Source organism: Triticum urartu, chromosome 5A (assembly GCF_056163025.1).
Source record: "Triticum urartu cultivar PI428250 chromosome 5A, HENAU_Tu73, whole genome shotgun sequence".
Classification (NCBI taxonomy): domain Eukaryota; kingdom Viridiplantae; phylum Streptophyta; class Magnoliopsida; order Poales; family Poaceae; genus Triticum; species Triticum urartu.
This window is the reverse complement of record NC_141877.1, coordinates 122,131,858-122,151,309: the sequence shown is the minus strand read 5'-3', so window position 1 is coordinate 122,151,309 and position 19,452 is coordinate 122,131,858. Positions and strand designations below refer to the sequence as shown.

General features: G+C 45.9%; 1 protein-coding gene and 1 pseudogene across 5 annotated transcripts; one reads left to right on the top strand and one right to left on the bottom strand.

Moving 5' to 3' along the window:
* Window positions 1–5,416: 5,416 nt before the first annotated feature.
* LOC147970530 (uncharacterized) lies at window positions 5,417–19,361 on the bottom strand. Of its 5 annotated transcripts, XM_087525656.1 has the most exons (9): window positions 18,776–19,361; window positions 17,456–17,532; window positions 13,396–13,568; window positions 12,875–13,151; window positions 12,584–12,685; window positions 7,671–7,783; window positions 6,504–7,355; window positions 6,236–6,385; window positions 5,418–6,150 (listed from the first exon to the last, which is right to left on the bottom strand). In XM_087525656.1, the coding sequence occupies exons 5-9, from the start codon at window positions 12,654–12,656 to the stop codon at window positions 5,737–5,739; spliced, it is 1,602 nt and encodes a 533-aa protein (XP_087381782.1). In that variant the 5' UTR covers window positions 12,657–12,685; window positions 12,875–13,151; window positions 13,396–13,568; window positions 17,456–17,532; window positions 18,776–19,361; the 3' UTR covers window positions 5,418–5,736. The 5 variants fall into 5 exon arrangements, with proteins under 5 accessions (XP_087381784.1, XP_087381783.1, XP_087381782.1 ...); XM_087525658.1 differs by having other exon boundaries at window positions 5,417–6,150; window positions 12,844–13,568; XM_087525657.1 differs by having other exon boundaries at window positions 5,417–6,150; window positions 12,879–13,568.
* LOC147970531 (uncharacterized) lies at window positions 13,627–15,721 on the top strand (annotated as a pseudogene).
* Window positions 19,362–19,452: the final 91 nt, after the last annotated feature.

Here is a 19,452-nt window from a genome sequence, read left to right as displayed (position 1 = left end):
AAACCTGAAAGGTGTTGGGTTCGATTCTTCAGAGTGGCAATCTGGCAATTTTTTTTCTTTATTTTGTTTTTGCCCAATAACAAAGAACAATTTTTCTAATTAATACTCTTTTCGATCCAAAATAATTGTCGCAATTTTAAACTAATCTTAGATCAACACAACACTTACTCTAGATCGCAGGGTAGGGAGTATTGGATATGGATTATTGTGGGAAAACAACATATTTTTACTTTAGCGTACATGAATTAAGAAAGTACAGATTTTGTGATGTAAATCCCATCTTTGCTTTAGTGTACAAAAATTAGAAAGTGAAAGCAGTATTAATCCAAATAAAAAATTTATCCAGTTTGTTTTGACTGAAAAAAAATCTTAACCACACAAGTGCTATTTTTACATGTGCTAATGCAAGTCAATGTCAAAATATTCTAAGACCGTAGTTTTTTCTTTTTATTTTGCCGATTTGAAAATTCAAAAAGCGATAAAAGACGTGAACGATAAACTGGATACACGTTCTGTTTGCACCTTTTGTGTTTTGCTGCATTGGCCATGTGATAGCTACCAAGTTTTTACCTTTCATAAATTAGGTCCATGTTTCAAGTTGCTCTACATTGTTGTGACCTAGAGGAAGAGCTTTCCTTTGTAGTCATCCATCTTTCTTCAATGAATTAATTGGTTGCGTACTTTTCAAGATGTATATGTTTTGGGACCAGCGGTATATATGAAAAATGTCATACGAACACCAACATTCGGTGGAAACTGATGAAAACCACGAGAAAATTATATTTTGAAGTTTTGAAAAATCTCAAAAAAATATGGGATGTTAAGAGGGTGATTCTCTATTGCCATGCAATATTTCAAGTTCAAACATGTTATGAGATGTGAGCTATAAAAAAACAACATCAACATTGAATAGTGTTGAACAGTAATGTCACTATTCATTGCTGCATTTTTCTTTGTAATAGCTCGTATCTTGTAATGGGTTTTTACTTGAAATTTCACATGACAATAAAACATCATTCTCTTAACATCCCACATTTTTTTTGAATTTTTTGAAGCTTTAAAACATGGTTTCTATGAAGTTTTCTTTGAATATTGGTTTCCGTACTATATTCTTCCTGCCATATATATATATATATATATATATATATATATATATATATATATATATATATATATATATATGCATAGGCCAGTGGCAATCACTTACAAACTTACAAATAAGTAAAATATTTTTTTAACAATAGTCCATACCATTATTACTTAAACAATTATTACTATTATTGGGAAAAACCTAAATGAGCATGCACACGATTTATTTTACAATTCAGCCATGTAAGCGCCCTACATGGCGGTCCCACCTAAACCCTCTCCCGCGCGACCTCTCCCACGTCCGCGATCACTCCAACTATCCGCAATCAAACTTTGATGCACATAATTGTATGACCTGTTGTCGTATCCTTGTCCACGGACGTGTCCAGACGCGTTCACAGATGTATGATGTGTTTATTTTAATCTGGTACACCGTTGGAATTACCCTGACTGCGTGTTTGGTAGTTTTAGCTAATGCCGGAGAACATGACGGTAGTCTCATATGATCTACCGCTGTCAAACATCGACGGTAGCTGACTAGCTGTTTGCAACATTTAGCAAGCATGGATCAGAGCCTACCGCTATTGACTCCGTCGGTAGCTCCTCTATCCTACCGTTGCAGATGGTAGTGAAAAATGTTGGATCATGAATTTTTAAATATGAATTATTTCATGCTAAACTCATCAATCAAAGTCAAAAGAGTGATTTTGGCCCGTTCGCATATCCAAAGTACATCCATTCCAAGAGGAACACCTATTGACGAGGAGAAAACAAAATGATAAAGCCAAATGCATCACGAGTACGAACAGCTAGAAGAATCAGGTAGTCATGCATGCACGTTTATTCAACGCTGACATGGGCGAAAAGCTGGAATCTAACCACGACACATATCTTTTTGCGGCCATCAACGATCGTGAACCAATCGAACATTATCATTTATCACGTCCGGCCGTCACGGCAATGACTAACTCCGTTGCCCCATCATGTAGGCCCATTCATGTACGCGTACTGTATCACTGACGTATACACGCCAGCATTTCCATCCGCCATAAATACTACTCCTATCCAGCCGTTGTGCTATTGGCCCATATAACAGGAGCAGGCGAGCTCGTCCGCCATACCGTTGCGTTCCAACGGGCATCCCCTTTAGCCCCTTTTGGAATGCCGAATTAGAGTGGGAGAGGGGAGGGGAGGAGTCCTCCCCCTTCTGGCGCCCCCTCTTCTCCCTCCAACCTATATATACTAGTACTTCTTTCTTTTTTATATACAAGCTCACAAACTCATATTACATGTATCAAGATAGAAATTAATGGCTACTTAAACTAATATTGCAAACTAGTCTTTTCTCCTTACTTGACGTGTTAATTAATGTGTATTTTTCTCTCAACAGACAACAAGACAACTCTCTCACTCCTCGTTGGTTGATTAATATGGTGCATGCAAATCAATTTTCTCACTCCCGCATGCATGCATGAGGTATTAATGTCTTCGGTTGCTAGTACGATGCAAACCTCATCAATTTTACATCGATTTGTGTTAGTAGCCTTGTATAGTTGCAAATTGTAATTTTGATAGTGGCCTTGTATACAAAAATGGAGGAAGTAGAGGTTATAGGCACTTTTGAATACATAAGTTTTTGGAGCCTTCTCTAGTTCTAATTGTTTCAATTAGAGCTAGATATAGATCCTCTAATCCTCATAATTAGAAGCACATCGTGGTTCTAATCTCCTCCCTCTAATTCTCCGGCGATGATTAGTTCTGGACGGTGAAGCATTGCCGGATCTCGAAGACTGTACACTTGCAAACCGTGGAGAGGGCATGCTTTTGGTCTTCCATTCGAGTGACTGTTCGTGAGCAGTTTGCGGGATCGTTCATCCAGGGTTCGAGTGACTTCAAGTGCGATCTACACCGACTCTTCTTCCGCTGCAACTCGGAGTTGGTAACGATCTGATCCAAACCACATCTTCATAGGTTCCTGTTTGATCGTAGGGTGAATTTTCTTTGTTTTCTAATACGTTTCCCAACACATGCTGCTTCGTCGATGCTTTTTTCATCCCCAAGGTATTCGACGAATTAGCTCGCACATTTCTTTAATGTCCCAAAGGATTTCTGCATTATAGATAAACTCTCTCGTTGATTTGTTCTCTGAGGACTCATTGTCGGATGATAATTCCCCACAAAAGAAGAATGAGGATGGCAAACTTGAAATGGTAGTCCTCAACTACCTCCATTGCCTCTACGATGAGCTAATAAAAATGGACCCCATCCAAATTTGGTTACATCGTGCTCACCTGATCCGCACTCTTCACGCGAGTGTCCAATTATACCGCAGGCATGGCAAAAGGTTGGAAGTTTTTCAAATTTCACCTTATACTTTTCTGTCTCCCAGCCTTTGTAAATCTCACTACCGAGGTTAATTTCTTATGCACATCCAGCTTAACTCTCACCTGAATTAACTCTGCTATAAACCCATTAGGCAGAGTGACTTGTAACTCTTGCACTTCTCCTATACGGCTTGCCAGGTTCTGCAAGAAAGATTTGTTCTTCAGAACTCCATCCGGTAGCTTGTGAACTTGAGACCATGTTTTAAAGTTTATCAAGTGGTACCTTCTCTAGGATGGAAAACCCACCATACTCCCTTCATTCTAAAATATAGTGTGCCCGCACTTCCCGAGGTCTAACATTGACCATAAATTTAAGTATTTAACCAACAAGACTGACTGAGGCGGGAGAAAAAATTATATAATTGAAAACTTCTTTTGAATACGAATTCATTGATATAACTTTTACTCCTGCCGCAGTCGGTCTCGTTGATTAAATTTATGATCAAAGTTGAAGCACGAGAATAGAGGAAGCACTATATTTTGGAACGGAGGGAGTACTAACTATGATAATTGCATACCCACGAAAATCTCATGGACTGTGGTGCATTGCCTTGTTCTGGTCCCCTAGACAGTTGAATTGGATTGAAAACAAGTTCACATTCATCCTCCTCCACACCACAGCCTAGGCAGGGTTCCAAGCAGCTCTCCTGTCAGCTATTAGAGCACTCTGGCTGACGGTCTTCCCTGTTAACAAGTGTCCCAAAGCCAACAAATTCGGCCTAATTTTGGCGGCATCGATCTCCTCTTCCCAGATGATATCATCAAGTTCATCTTCCTGTAGCGCCAGGAGCTTGAGTGGAAGCTCGGATCATCCTTCCCTAGCTCCTGAGAGCCACCTCCCGCTGTCTGACTAGCCATCTCTCAATCTTCATGAACAAACAGAAGAACGCCCTAACCCCAGCTACGTCCGCTCACGACCAAGGTCGGGAAGACAATCAGATTGTCCCCTAGATCAGCCCGAGAAGTAGAGGGGCGAGTAGGAGAGAGGGGATCCGAAGGCTGAACAACGGTCAGCCGGATGAAACCAACTCACGACGACACGTTGTCGGAGGACAGAAGAACCCTAGAGGAGGACCTGTGATACTTAATATAGGGCTTTAGGCCTTTTTGCAAAAGAAAAAAGAAAACGACCATACACCGATCTGTTTGTCAAATTTTCACCGTGAACAGAAAAAAAACAATGACAATAAAAATACTCATAAAAAACAGAAAAGCCCGCAAGTAAGCTCAAAGGCGGTAAAGATAAAATGCCCAAATACAACACACTCCCAACTTCAGAGTTCGTGCAAGCACACAACATACAGAAAAAGCTGCATACATAACACCTAACAACTAAATTTGACATGAATAGTGAACCAATCTGTGGTTGGATGGTTAAGAGAACAATGGTATCCCTAACCAATCAGGGTTCAAGTCTTAGACTTGACACTGGTGCTTGCATTATTCCTAGATTTATTTCAGGTCCCGACGTTGTTTGTTCAGTGGGAGGAGACGTTTCCGTCGACTGCGAGACGTCTATGGTGTGTATGTGAGCATCATAGGGGTGAGTGTGTACTCATATGTGAGCGACTTTAATTGTACTGTGTTGATTTTTATTTTTTTTGACAGGAATCTTAGGTCCAGAATCCAACCACTACAGACCGTGTGTTTGACCATACACCGATCTTAGCAAGTCCGTTTGTAAATAGCCAGGTAATTTACCTGTCAGGGACCGCTAATAGCTGAACTTCAAAATGAGTCCTCGGAAAATCCACGTGAAACCAACTGAGACCAATGACCATTTGCAAATATTCCGGTACTCATAGTATGTCACTAGCCGAAAAAGGTAGTAAAAGGAACTGCACAGAGCAAGGCCTATGTTGATTCTGATGACTATTTTCTAAATAGCCTGGTAACTCACATATTACAGTTTTTGGAACTTTTAGCCCGAAATAACTGCTCAAACATATATATGAGATCTAGTTTCAAAGATCTCATAATTCAATAGCAGAAATAAGTTACAATTCGGTTTTGTTGTGTAAGAGTTAAAACACTTTGTGCATTCGTATCTATCCATAAATCGATAACATTTGTTATGAACTGGGTCTGTATTTTTTTTTAATTTAATAGAAAAAATATAAATACCTACAACAACGGATTAGCATCATTAGACCCCTTGTGAAATATTTTATTACTGTAGATTTGGTCAAATTTAAAACAATGACTTAAAAAGAAACCAAAATGTCTTGTATTATGTGGATCCGGTAGTGTATTTAATAAACCTTCAACTCAAGATCAGCTCTGGAGTATGGCACCGGCTACAGGCCCCCCGAACATTTAATTTAACAGTAGAGGGAACTTTCCTCACGATGTATCCCTCAATGGAGATAAGAGCTTTATTAGATTCCAACATCATCTCACTTGTCTGGGGGGAGCATTTACCGGATCTCCGTGCAGAAGTTTCAGAACATCTACCGACAAAGTCTTCGTCTTCTGCATCATATATGGTGTCCAAGGTGATACATTCCAGTGATGTAGCATTCTCTAGAATATGGCATGTTAGCTCAACCATGCTCTTTGCAGAGCAGAAGCCAAGAATCTTCACATTCTTGAGGCTGTCGTGCTTGTGTTCAGGCATCTTCCTCATTTGTAAGGCACCCCCCGAAATCGAATCAAACAGCATTTCATCCTGATCCACCTGCACAGCGTCAAAACAAATGTCGGTCACTATCTTATATGGTTTGTCACAGGTACAATATAGCTTGGCTAAAAAGTTGACTTACACGGAAGATGAAGGTCTCCAAAGCAGGAGAAGCATCGAGAAAAGAAACCAAAGACAAATAATCATATCCTGGGGAAAGATCTCCATCAAGATAAATTTCCAAGAACTTGAGGTGGAGGAATTTCGCAGCTGGCATCGGTGTATTAACCCTCTGCATAAAGATGTCTTCTCATATTAATTGATGACATAGGGCATGCATGCATGAGTACTGACAGAAGTATCACAAAGGTGGCAAGTAGTATTTAATAATACTGAGATTTAGATTATACCTCACCACTAATTGAAGACAATCTAAGATCTTCAATGTTTGACACAACATATGGAAGCTTGGTAATAGCGTAGCAGAGAAGGTTTGACTCATTTGGACATATCATATATAGGTCCTTAACTTGCAATGGTTGTCTGAGAGAGCGCTGTACTATGTCGCCATCAAAGTTGAAGGTGGAGAGGTTCGGAGCATTGCTCTCAACAATTTGCAGCGCATTGCATGCAGAAACAGTGAGGCAGCTTAGTCGCTCCAGCACGCATGGTATCTTCAGGCAGATTATTTCACTGCAATACCTGAGTTCCAACCGCTGCAAAGCCAAAGAATTAGAAAGAAGGCACCCTAACTCTCCCCCTGTAATCCTCACATTACGCAAATACAGCTTTGTTAAGCTTCTCAAGAAACCAAATCCAACTGTAGGACGGAAGGTGCAGTAATTGAGATGAAGATACCGAAGTGAGCTTCCATTCTGACCAAATAAACGTGAGCATGGGAAGGTGTACACTTCTTGGTATCCTGAAGGCAGAAAGAGGACCAGTTTTTCAATCCCTGGTGTAATAGCAATCTCAAGCCAATTATTGAGACAAGAAATGTAGAAATCGTGACAATCAAACATGTCAAGCTTGAGTATCTTCGTGGCAGTGTGTGAGTGGTTTTTCAGAATCTGGTCAACTTTGCTAGTGAAAGCCCTCGCCATATCACCCTTTCCACATGCATTTCGTTCCAAGCGCAGCGTTTTCTTATTTAAGATGAGGTTCGGATGGTGTCTCCATGAATCTAGAAATGCATGTGATACACAAGCAGAACGAGCAGAATCTTGCATTGGCATCAGAGAATGTATGTGGCACCAGATGTCCTGCAGAAGCATGAAAGATCGATCATCATTTGGGTCATAAGGGCAAATGGTTAATGCGACGGATTCCACAATAAATAAATGAAATGACAATGTAACACCAGTGTACGATACTATGTAATGTGATTGTACAAACTAAAGTAGTATCATGCACTAAAGTAGTATCATGCACTATGATACGGCTACATGACACTATGCATTGCAAGTGGCTTTATAGCTACCAAACTTAGGTCGACATCAATTTGTGTAGTTAGAACAAAGTGATATTTTACTTGCAATATAAGTCCCCTGCAACCAATATGTTATACTGTAACATACCTGTGGGAGGTTTGACACTGAATCTCTCAATCGCTTACCACAAAGAAGAGATTTACCATCTTCTCGACAGAGAAGCCAGTCGTCTCTTTTGGATGTAGAAGTAATCGATCCATCTGCAACACATCCATCAGATATGGTTACTCTAAGGTGATTATGCATAGACAATCTAAGGCGGGCACATTTGAGGTTACATTTTTTGCTAGCTATTGGACAAATAATAATAGGTAATGTAACACAAAAAATACATGATAGATAGGTGTCTTCAATCCTTAAAAACTCTATGCTACCTAGGAATAGGGGCCTATGAGCGCTCCGGGCATTGCCCTCGGCTGGACCCCGATGGTCAGCAGGATTAAGCGCCGGTGCCATTTGGCTCCAGCCCCGCATTTCACGTGTCACTCGTACGGAATTTCTTTGTCTTCACATAGCTTCCACGCTCTGTTGTTTTCCTAGGAAGAGAGGGAGGGCGGTTTGGCAAGGGAGTGAAGCTAGTGCCGCCTATGGGTTCAGTGGGATGCTGGACATGGTCGGCTCCTCTGCTCCTGTACCTGTGCCTGGAAAGGTTTGTCAGCATACTTGCTCCGTTCGCTTTGGATTCGTGTGGCGGGCCGGCGTAATCTTTATGGATCGGATGGCAGAGGTCACCTGGTGGTGGTTCAGGGCGCTCTCCTGATGGCATTGGATTTTCTAGTGGGTTCTATCGATGGCCATCATTATGTTTCTGCTCGGGTTAGGGTTGTGTTTTGCTGCAGCAAATAGGGTGGCGGGTTTTCTTGGCTGCGGGGCTGCACTGCAGCGTGTGCGGACAGTTATGTTGTTGCGTTCTCGCCTGCATTAGATTGGGCTTGGGGCCTTATGTACTGTGGCGTCTATGTTGTAGCGTGGGCAGAGGTTTGCGCTGATGTGGGGCGCCAATGTGCTCTGTGTTTGTCTCATTGTGTGGATGTTGTATACTTTCGTTCGTTTCTTTACTGGTGTTGGCTTCCTGCATCTGTTCCGTTGTGGTGTTGGAGAAGTTCGCCTTCTTGTGTGGTGATGTGGGTGTTGTGTGTTTCAGTTGTGCTTTGATGGATGGTTTTCAAACAGACCGTGGAGCACAATTTATTGATGTCACATGCTCGACATGTTCTTCGGTTCTTTGATGCTCTTCACGGCGGAAAGGATATGTAAGCTGTTCAGAGTTCCTTCATTACTTCTTTTCATTATCTGTATGGATGCTCAAATCTTGAAACTGGTCATGCAAATACAATGTATAAATAATGGATTTGTATGAGAAATAGTAAAGTCCTATCTAACATCTATACTATCTGATTAATTAAACAAGAAAGAAAAAAATCGCAGGAATCTAATACCAAATGGTGTAGAAATTACACGAGGCTTAGTTAATTCTCATCTAGATGAGAGCTAGCCACACACAAATAATAATTGCTTAACATGTTATATGAGGAAGTCGGCTCGGCTGGTTTAATTGATGTTTTCTCATGGGAAGAAATTGTTTCTGCCATCCAAAACTCTCCAAATAACAGGAGCCCAGGGCCTGATGGCTTCACTAATAAATTCTACAAGAAGTTTGCGCATTTGATAAAACATGATATTATCAACTTTTTCACAGACTTCTATAAGCACAAGGTTGATCTCAAAGGTATTATCACTGCCCTAATTACCTTACTGCCCAAGAAAGACACCCCTTTGGAGGTCTCAGATTTCAGGCCAATATCTCTTGTGCATTTTGTTCCCAAGCTTGTTACCAAGGTATTGGCCGGTTGCAGCATATAATTAGAGACTTAGTTCACCCCCCCCCCCCCCCCCCCCCGCAGTCTGATTTCACAGACTTCTATAAGCACAAGGTTGCAGTCTGATTTCTTGCCCAGACGGTCCATTGTGGAAAATTTTGCTCTTGCAGCAGAATTGGTACAGTGTGCACATAAAAGGAAACTACCCCTATGATGGCTCTAAAACTTGACTTCAGGCAGGCTTTTGACAGTGTTAGCTGGTCTGGGTTGTTTGCGATTCTGAAGGCCAGAGGTTTTGACACAAAATCGATCAGATGGATTGACGCCTTGCTCTCCACTAGCTCTTCTCGAGTAGTTATCAACAGTGAGGTGGGAGAGCCTTTTTAGTCTAACAGGGATCTACGGCATGCTGATCCTTTATCCCCATATCTCTTCATTCTTGTAGCAGATGTTCTTCAGAGACTTTGCTGCAAGGCTTACCCTACCAGGAGGGGGCCATCTGTCACACCCGCTGAATGTGGACTCTTTCTTCCCGGCATTGCAATACGCCGATGATACACTGTTGCTTTTCAGAGGAAGTATGGACCAAGCCAGAGTGATTAAGGAGATCTTCATCATTTTTTCTGATTTCACTGGATTGCAGATAACCTTTCATAAGAGTACCCTTGTTCTAATCAGTGTGGCGGAAGGGACTGCGGCATTGGTTGCGGAATTTTTGGGCTGCTCTTTGTCAGACTTTCCTTGCACCTACCTAGGTCTACCTTTCTTTTGACGAACTAGCAGGAGCTCTGCTTTGCATTAAGAAGAGAAGGGGGTTACACTGTCCAGAACACTAGATACAGTGATGGACCTCAAAGAAAAGAATAAAAGAAAATAAAAAATGCTACAGTTGTTTGCTACAAGATCGCCCATGGGCTTTTAATGCCTGTTATCCGAGTCACAAAAGGCTATCTAGATGGCTTGCTACACTTCCCTCTTGGGGAGGGCGCCTGATTCTGATCAATGCAGTGTTATCGGCCATTCCCAACTACTATATGGCATGCTTCTTGTGGCCCAAAGAGTCTCTGGATAAGCTGGAGCATTTGCTGAGAGCTTTCCTCTGGGAAGGGAAAAATTCTGTTCATGGGGAGCACTGTCTAGTTGCGTGGGATAAAGTTATCACACCCATAGAGCGTGGTGGGCTTGGCATTAGGGATCTCAGGGCTCACAATATAGCTTTGAACTGTAAGTTTGCTGCAAGAATACTACAGGTTAATACCATTCCCTGCTATCAATGGTTTGCGCAACGTATTGCTGGCAAAGGATTCCAAGCACCAGTTCAAGCAGTGACACGGTCATTTGGAAAACCATAAAATCCCGCATCTCCATGTTAGGTAATGGTTCGCTCATCTCTTTCTGGCATAATAAACGGTCAACAATGGGTAGGCTGCATCTAGTTTTCCAACACTCTATTCTTTTGCTCAGGACCCCTCCTGCAAGATCTCCTCTCAGTTCAAGCAAGGAGCTTGGGCACTCAACCTACACCCGAACTTGTCGCTGCTGGTCTCTAGAGAGCTAGAACAATTATTGCTCTGCTTAGAGTAAATTCTGACGGCCAGGACAGACACCTGTCCTCAATTCACCGTTCAGATTTAAGCACTCTATTTTTACAACCTGATGGCCTTCAGAGGAATCTAATGGCAGTACGCCAGCTATGTTTGAAACGCTATATAGTCTCTTTAAAACACAGGTTTTTCCTGTGGCTTGCTTTCAAAGGACGCTTGAAGCCCACAGCAGAACCCTATGTGTATGGTGTGTTCACGTGTGGCTGTTGGTGTTTGTAAGACTTTGTGAACGGTGGCGGTGTGTGTGTGTTCGCTTGTCGGTACTTTGTTGGACCTTGTGCTCGGTGGTTTGCTTTATGTATAAAGCGGGGCGAAAGCCTTTTTTGGTAAGGACGCTTGAACACAAGAGACAATATGGTTCACAAAAAATGGAATGCTATATCTCCGGTTGCGGATTGTGAAATCTGCCCTACCACTGAGACAATCAGTCACATCATTTTACGTTGTCAGCTTGGTTATGAACTCTGGGATAGGCTTGGAGTTGCGGACATTGCAATTAGTGCTGCCAATATTTCAGAGTTTGTTGATCATATCACTCAAGGGAACAAATATGGGCATCTGTGGTCTGTGCTTTTTGCTGCCTGTGCTGTGTCATCATGGCAAGCTGGAAATGACCGCATTTTCGACAACAAAAGATGGTCGCCAGGGGCACTATGCTATAACGTCGCTGAGTTACTCAAGCTATGGAGCCACAGGGCGCGGCAGTCAGCTGGACAAAATGTGACTTTTCTCGTGGGCTCATAGGCTTCATAGCTGATTCTTCTCGAGTAATCTGTAACTCTCTCCTTCCCCTGTATTTCTAAGCTAGGTGGAAGCTTTCTGTTTCCACCAAACTCACTCATGTAATTGACCCCTGGTCATCCGGGCTACGGCTGTTTTGAATGCATAAGGTAGACAATGGTTTACCATTTACTTTTAATTTTTGTTTTGCTTATATCACATGCAGAAACCATTTGTAACATGTGCTCCTTCATTAAAAATTGGACGGGAACCTATGAAGATTTGATTGCAGGAGCGGCGAAACTAGAATAAGCACTAAAAATTATGATGCAGATTCATGAAGTCAGGCGATGACGGGCTGTGTTTTGTTATCTGGGATGGTGATGCTGATGGCGCCTCCTTCGATTTACAAGGTGGTGACTGAAATACTCGAAGATGAATTAGAAACTGGAAGCCAGGAACAAAAGGATGTTGGGAATAGAGGTCTTCTGAGTCGACCATGGGTACTACCGTTAGGTGGTGAACCAGGTCAATGTTTCATTGATAAAAGACGCTTTTATTGATTCATAACGTCAAATCAAGATCTTTTTTTTGCGGGGGTCAAATCAAGATCATACAAGCATATTGATTGAGTTGATCTCTACATACTGTAGTTAGTATGCACACAGTCAATCCAAATCACGCCTACACATGCATCAAATACAAATATAAGCGCAATACAGGGCTTAACAATAATAACAAACCTAATAAGAGTGAAGGGCCGATCTAAATTGGATTAAAAAAAATATCCTTAGCGGCAGCGAAGTAGTAACTCGTAAATTGGGTTTTTCTTTATGGGGCATCGGAGGAGGCTTACCACGAGCTTGGAGTCTGCGACGGCGCCGCCTCTCCCGCTGTTGGCTGTTCATGAGCCGCTTCAGCGCCAGCATCCCCGTGATTCTCAAACCACGGTCGGTACCTGAGTCGAGAAATCGACGAACGAAGATTAACTTCTGCTCTCTTTTTTTAGCTCGATCTGCCCTTCCCGTTCTTAATCTATATATGTAAACAATGCAAGACGGAAGGGCGGACGAGCCGGATGCCAATTCGAATCGGAATCAACAAGCCACGACCCACCGCTGGTGGGGAGGGCGGAGGGAAACCGGACCTACTAGTAAACACGATCCGTGGAGGGAAACCGGATCTAGTAAACACGATCCTCTTCAGCTTTTTTTGGGCGCTGCGCGCTATGCGTGCGCATATCGCGGCCGGCAGTTAAGGAAAGTCCTTCTCTCGGTCCCCGCCCATGTGCTTCAAAAAAGGCAGGTTCTCCTTCCCCTGTCGTTGCCGCGTCCCGACAGCCAACGCCCCCTCTGCCTCACGTGATTCCCCACCACCTCTCCCAACACACCATCACAAAACCCCACGCTCCACCTGATCAGCACCTGTACCACAGCAGCGAAAAAACAGAGTAAAAGAAGGCGAAAATCAAAGCAAAAAATCCTGGAAAACGCAATTGTGTCTGCAACTCTTTCTTGCTAGTCAGGCAAAAAATCTGGAGATTGTAGGCAAAAAAATTGCCAAAGCTTGGCAAATTTCTCCTGTGTGAACAGCAAAAGATAACAGGTTGTTCCAATTTGTTTTCTCCATGAACTTAGTTCTAGAACTTGTGGATTTCCCTGTCTGTACCTATCCTTGATCTACTACTTGCAGAAATTTCCCCCTCTAACGAATTGTTTCAGAACCTGACTTGTATCATGCCCCTATTCTTGCATCCCCTTCACACCTGTAGACCTTGGATGCTACATAAAATGGTTGTTGACTCTTGAATTGTATCTTGTCTATTGTCTTGCACCTTGTCTCTGCAAAACAAAAAAAAACAAAAAAAAGTATATTTGTGTTAGTAAACTGGTCAAATAAGCTATTGTAGTTGCTTACAAAACAAGCTAGTAGTAAAGTATAGTTGCTTACAAAAACACAAGGTAGGCAGGAAAAAAAGGCCTGAAAAACCAGTAGCAGAAAAGATGTTGCATCCCCCCATATGAGGCTGTTCATTTAGTTTGTTGTGCTCTTGTAATTTGTTGCAATAAATTGTGATGGATAAGTCTGTGTACTAGGGTCGTTGTGGGGCTGCAGCACATGGTCCTTGTGGCAGTTAGGATAGAGTTCCTGACCATCAAGGACTATCAGTTAGGATAGCATCTTAGACTGGCATCTTAGACTAGCATCTTGGACTAGCATCTTAGCAGCATCTCAGCATATGCTTGGCTGGCTAGCAGCCTATAAGTATGTAACCCCAACCCCTCAGGTTGGCTATGGCATTGTGTGAGAAATAAACAACGAAAATTGTCCCAACTCTCCTAGTGTCATCCACAACTATCAATGCCTAGGTTCAAAGGTCTAAGAAGTGGTATCAGAGCCTCGTTATCCTGTACCCTGAGCATTTCCTGTGAGCAGCCTAAGTCGGTAGCAGCAGCTGCTCCGTCTGCCTCTGGTTACCTTCCTCCCTCTGGACTGTCGAGCTGTAGTTCGTCTTCAACAGCCTCCTCTTCACGCAACAGCCCCCTCAGCGAGCCATGTCTGCAGGTCGCTCTCAGCACACGGCTACCTCGAGCATACGGCGTCGGCAGGAGGCCGAGCACGCCGTGGCAGAGGAGCGTGAGCGAGCAGTTGTAGCAGCAGCTGCTGCGGCAGCAAGGGTGTCGAGACTGGCTGCAGCGGAGCTGGCAGCAGCCAGGAGCGGAGGTAGAAGCAGCCAGGGCGGAGGTAGAAGCAGCAGCAGCAGCAGACGCATCACATGAGGCTACGGCGGATGCCAAGGTACTCCGCGGCGGTTCCGGCAGCTCCAACAGCTCCGCGCCTGCGGACGACGGCGCTGACGCAGACCGGGCCAAAGTGGCGCAAGAGCGGACGTCGCAGTGGGCAGCCGAGCATGCCCGCGCTCCAGGTGGAGTTGCGCACCACGACGGCGGCTGGAACGACCAGGACCGCGGCCTCTACGAGGTCCGGACTGTGGTCAGGGATGTTGGTCCCAGTGCTGGGTGGCCTACCCTCACTAAAACCAACTACGTCGAGTGGGCCGGGATCATGAAGGTTAGGCTCCAGGTGCGGCGGATGTGGGAGGCAGTCCAGGACAACAACGTCGCCCACCAAGAAGACCGACGGGCGCTGGACGCCCTCATCGCCGCAGTCCCGCCCAAGATGCAGTTCTCGCTTTCCAGCAAGCGGACTGCCAAGGAAGCTTGGGACGCCATCGCCGTAGCACGCATCGGCAGCGACCGTGCTCGCAAGTCCACTCTGCAGGCACTTCGTAAGGATTGGGAGAGCCTGGCTTTCAAGCCAGGTGAGGACGTTGATGACTTTGCTCTCTGTCTCAACACTCTGCTGCAGAAGTTGGTGAAGTTTGGTGATACCACCTACACCGAGGAGAGAGTTGTCGAGAAGCTTTTTCGGTGCATCCCCGAGAAGTACAAGCAGATGGCTCGGTCGATCGAGTCTTTGCTGGACCTCTCCATGATGACAATCGAGGAGGCGATAGGTCGCCTTAAGGTCGTCGACACCGATGAGCCACAACCTTCCTCGGGGCCCATCACCACCGGCGGGAAGCTGCTCCTAGCTCGTGAGCCGTGGGATGCCAGCCTTGGTGACAGGAAGAAGGGGGAGCCTTCTTCCACGACGGGCGGCCGCAAGCGTGGCAATCAGCGTAAGACGCGAAGAGGCCCCCTGGGCAGGGCACAAGGACGTGCTGTGACGCCCTCGATTCAATCGTACACTAATCATACACATAAATATGTACGATCAAGATCAAGGACTCACGGGAAGATATCACAACACAACTCTAGACACAAATTAAAATAATACAAGCCAGGGGCCTCGAGGGCTCGAATACAAAAGCTCGAATACACAAGAGTCAGCGGAAGCAACAATATCTGAGTACAAATATGAGTTAGACAAGTTTGCCTTAAGAAGGCTAGCACAAAAGCAACATCGATCGAAAAGGCAAGGCCTCCTGCCTGGGAGCCTCCTAACTACTCCTGGTCGTCGGCGGTCTCCACGTAGTAGCAGGCATCGGCGGTGGCATCTGGCTCCTGGGCTCCGACATCTGGTTGCATCAACTGGAAAGAAGAAGAAATGGGGAAAAGGGGGAACAAAGCAACCGTGAGTACTCATCCAAAGTACTCGCAAGCAAGGATCTACACTACATATGCAACATTATCAAAGGAAGGCTGTATATGTGGACTGGGCTGCAGAAATGCCAGAATAGAGAGAAGGCCTAGTCCTATCGAAGACTAGCATCTTCTGGAAATCACCATCTTGCAGCAACATGAGGGAGTAGAGTAGCATAAAGTAAAGTAGTAGTAGTGTTGTCAACCTCGGCTGGAGATCCTTTCTCGACTCCCTGCGAGAAAGCAATCCCAGAGCCATACTATCCAGTTCTCATCTCCTTTTCTCATATCCATTTCTCATCACAGTCCATTTCTCATCTCAGGTATCCAGTTCTAGTTGTATCGATCGGGATACAACTCCAAGTGTCCGTTACCGTAGGACAGGCTATCGATAGATGTTTTCTTCCCTGCATGGGTGCACCAACTTATCCACCACGCTCGATTAACTCCGGCCGGACACACTTTCCTGGGTCATGCCCGGCCTCGACCAAACGATACGCCGCAAACCGACCTAGGCTTAATAGGGAGGTCAGCACGCCGGACTAAACCTATGCCCCCAGGGGTCATGGGCCATCTCCCCGGGAACTCCCGCATGTTGCGTACGCGGCCGGTGAGCAGACCTAGCTACCTCCTTAAAAAGGAAGGAGCTTACCAGTCCACCCCAGCGCGCGCCGCTCAGTCGCTGACGTCTATTAAGCTTCGGCTGATGCATACGACGCAGAACGCCCATACAATGCCCACGTGATGGTTAGTGCTATCAGGCCAGAGGCCCCTCGGATCAAATATCCAAATCGTAGTGGATTAGGAACGCGCGGTAACAAGCAGAGACTCACGAAATATGTGACCCCGTTGCCCCGTCTCGAGGACTTGCGGCAAGGGCTAGGAATGCCCGGCCACGCCTCGTAATTATCTCGCGGGCACCTTCCAGGTCTGCCCGACTCCACATCACTCGCAATTAAGCTTGCGCGGGTACCCCTCAGGGCCAACCTGTCTTTAGTAACAGGGTCCAGTGCAAAGTCATAGTAACCATAGTAACCGTGTGTCTAACACCAAGGGGGAAAACCTGAGGAATCACCCTTGTCGAATTCCCACTCGATGTAAACATCAAGGTGAACGTAAGAGGAACCACCCTCGAGGTTCACACTTGAGGGGTTGCACGACAGAGTCGTATCGGAAGTGGTTAAGGAGGAAATCACCCTCGATGACCACGACCGAATAGCTACTCTACAGAGATCTCATCAGGAGTGATGTATGAGGTTCCACCCTCGGCACTCGATGGTAACTCTGCAGAGTCGAGCAACGAAGGGGCGTGATGTGACGTGAGGTGTCGGGGCCTGGTCTTCGATCCCGTTGACCGGGTCTTCTGATAATCCAATGGGGCAGTCGAGTCAAGTGGGGGGTCACTGATGGGTCTCTAACCAACCTATACTAAGCAGTTTAGGATAAGCAGGTAGGTAACAATAGCAGGTTACAATAAACATGCTATGCAGCAGAATAGGAGCAAACAATAATAGTAGCAAAATCTAATGCAAGCATGAGAGAATGGAATGGGCGATATCGGGATGATCAAAAGGGGGGCTTGCCTGGTTGCTCAGACGAGAAGGAGGGTCGTCGGTGACGTAGTCGATCACGGCGGCATCGGCAGCCGTCACGAGGTCTACTGAAGAGAAGAGGGGGAGAAACAATAAATACATAGCAAGCAAGTGCATAACAGGACAACAGGCAGAGCTAGACGTGTTCTAACGCGGTGCTACACATTACCGGCGAAGGGGATAACATCCGGGAAGGCTTTTCCGAAGTTTGGCATTTTCGGACAGATGAACCAAAGGGGAAACGTTCGATGTTTGCTATGCTAGGGATGTGTGGCGGACGAACGAACGAACCGCATATTCGGATTCGTCTCGTTGTTCTGAGCAACTTTCATGTAGAAAACATTTTCATCCGAGTTACGGATTATTTTCTATGATTTATCGAAGTATAAAGCATTTTCTGAAATTTCTGGATTTAATATTAATTTAAAAATATTCCAGTTAATCACTGGGTGCATCCGTGCAGTGCACCCAGAGTTGTGCTAGTGGTTGACAGCGGGGCCAGTCAACACCTAGCCAGCAGTTGACTGGTCAGTTTAACTAGTCAAGGAAGTCTAGTGGGACCCACATATCATTGTCTCTGACTCTAGTAGGTTAGGTAACTTTGTTTAATTAACAGCGTGTCCCATCTGTCATTGAGTTAGTAGTCTAACTAATGTAGACAAAAAGTTAATTGCTCTAATTAGTGGGAGGGATTAAACTAATGGGGAGTTAGCACCCCCGAATTAAGCGGGGCCGGCCCGAGCAGGCAACGACCAGGCGGCCAGAGGGGAACCACGCACGCACACGCGCGGGCGGAGGAACCCAGCTCGGCCGAGGGCGAGCAGTGGTGGGGGCGCCAGCAGGTGGATGCCGGCACGGGAAGCGGCCGCCGGCGCGGCCCCGGCTCGGCCAGGCGCGGCCAAGCGGGCGGCGCAGGCAGGGCGGCTAGCGGCGGGCTCGGTGGCACGTAGCTTCGAGGCCACGGCGGGCGCGCAGCTAGGGAGCGGTGTGCTGCGGCATGGGAGAGGTGGCGGCGGCAGCAAATGACCAAAAGCAGCAGTGCTAGCAGGCAGCTACTGAAGTAGACAGCAGCGGCAGCGGGAGGGGGGCCAAGGGCAGCGGGCGGTCGGGCTGCAGGGCAGCGACTGGCGTGGTTGAGGGGAGCAGGGCGCGCAGGTGTGTTTGGGTCGCGTACGGGGCACAGTAACTAGCGACGGCGGGGAGCACAGCGGGCGCGGGCGGAGGCGACCGCGGACAAGAGCGGGCGGGCACGACAGTGGTGGCTGCTACGGGATGGAAAGAAGGGAGGAAAGTAGGGGACAGCGAGCTCACAGGGGCTCAGGAGCGACTCGGGGAGGCGGCGAAGCAGAGGAGCGCGTGCGAGGAAGGACAACGATGCCAGCGAGCTGCGGGGCAGTCCGGCTCGTCCTGGTGCTCGGGAAGGACGAGGACGAGGGCGCCGGTCCTCCTAGAAGCCTTGGCGCGGCTCGGGGAGGAGGGTGGCCGCGGTGATTCAAGAGCTACGGCGACCGCGGCGCTCGGCTCTGATCCAGATCGAGAGAGAGGCGAGCAAGGGAGGAAAGGAGAGGGGGCAAGTGTTCTAGGGTTTGGCAGTGGACTCGCGAGGATGCTCTTATCCAACTACACGACCGCGGGATGGTCGACATGGCGACATCCGCAGCGTGGACGGGCGTGCAGAGTCCACGCCATGGCCTCTATTCCCTCTGTACAGAGGTTGAAGGAAAAGGCCCTGGTAGTGGGCTGGGCCGTTTACTGTAGTAGGTAGAGCCCATTAGCACAGTAGCTAGTTTGCCTTTTCCTTTTTCTTTTCTGGAAATCAAAAAGATACTGCTTGTCAATTATTCCGAGCACCAAATGACTCTTGTAAAATGTGCCACATGCCACAATAAATACTTTGAAATATTGTGAAGTTGCAAAAAATTGTTTTGAGCATTTGGAAATGTTTACACACTTTTAGAAATTGAAAAGGCCAATTTAATTGTTGCTGG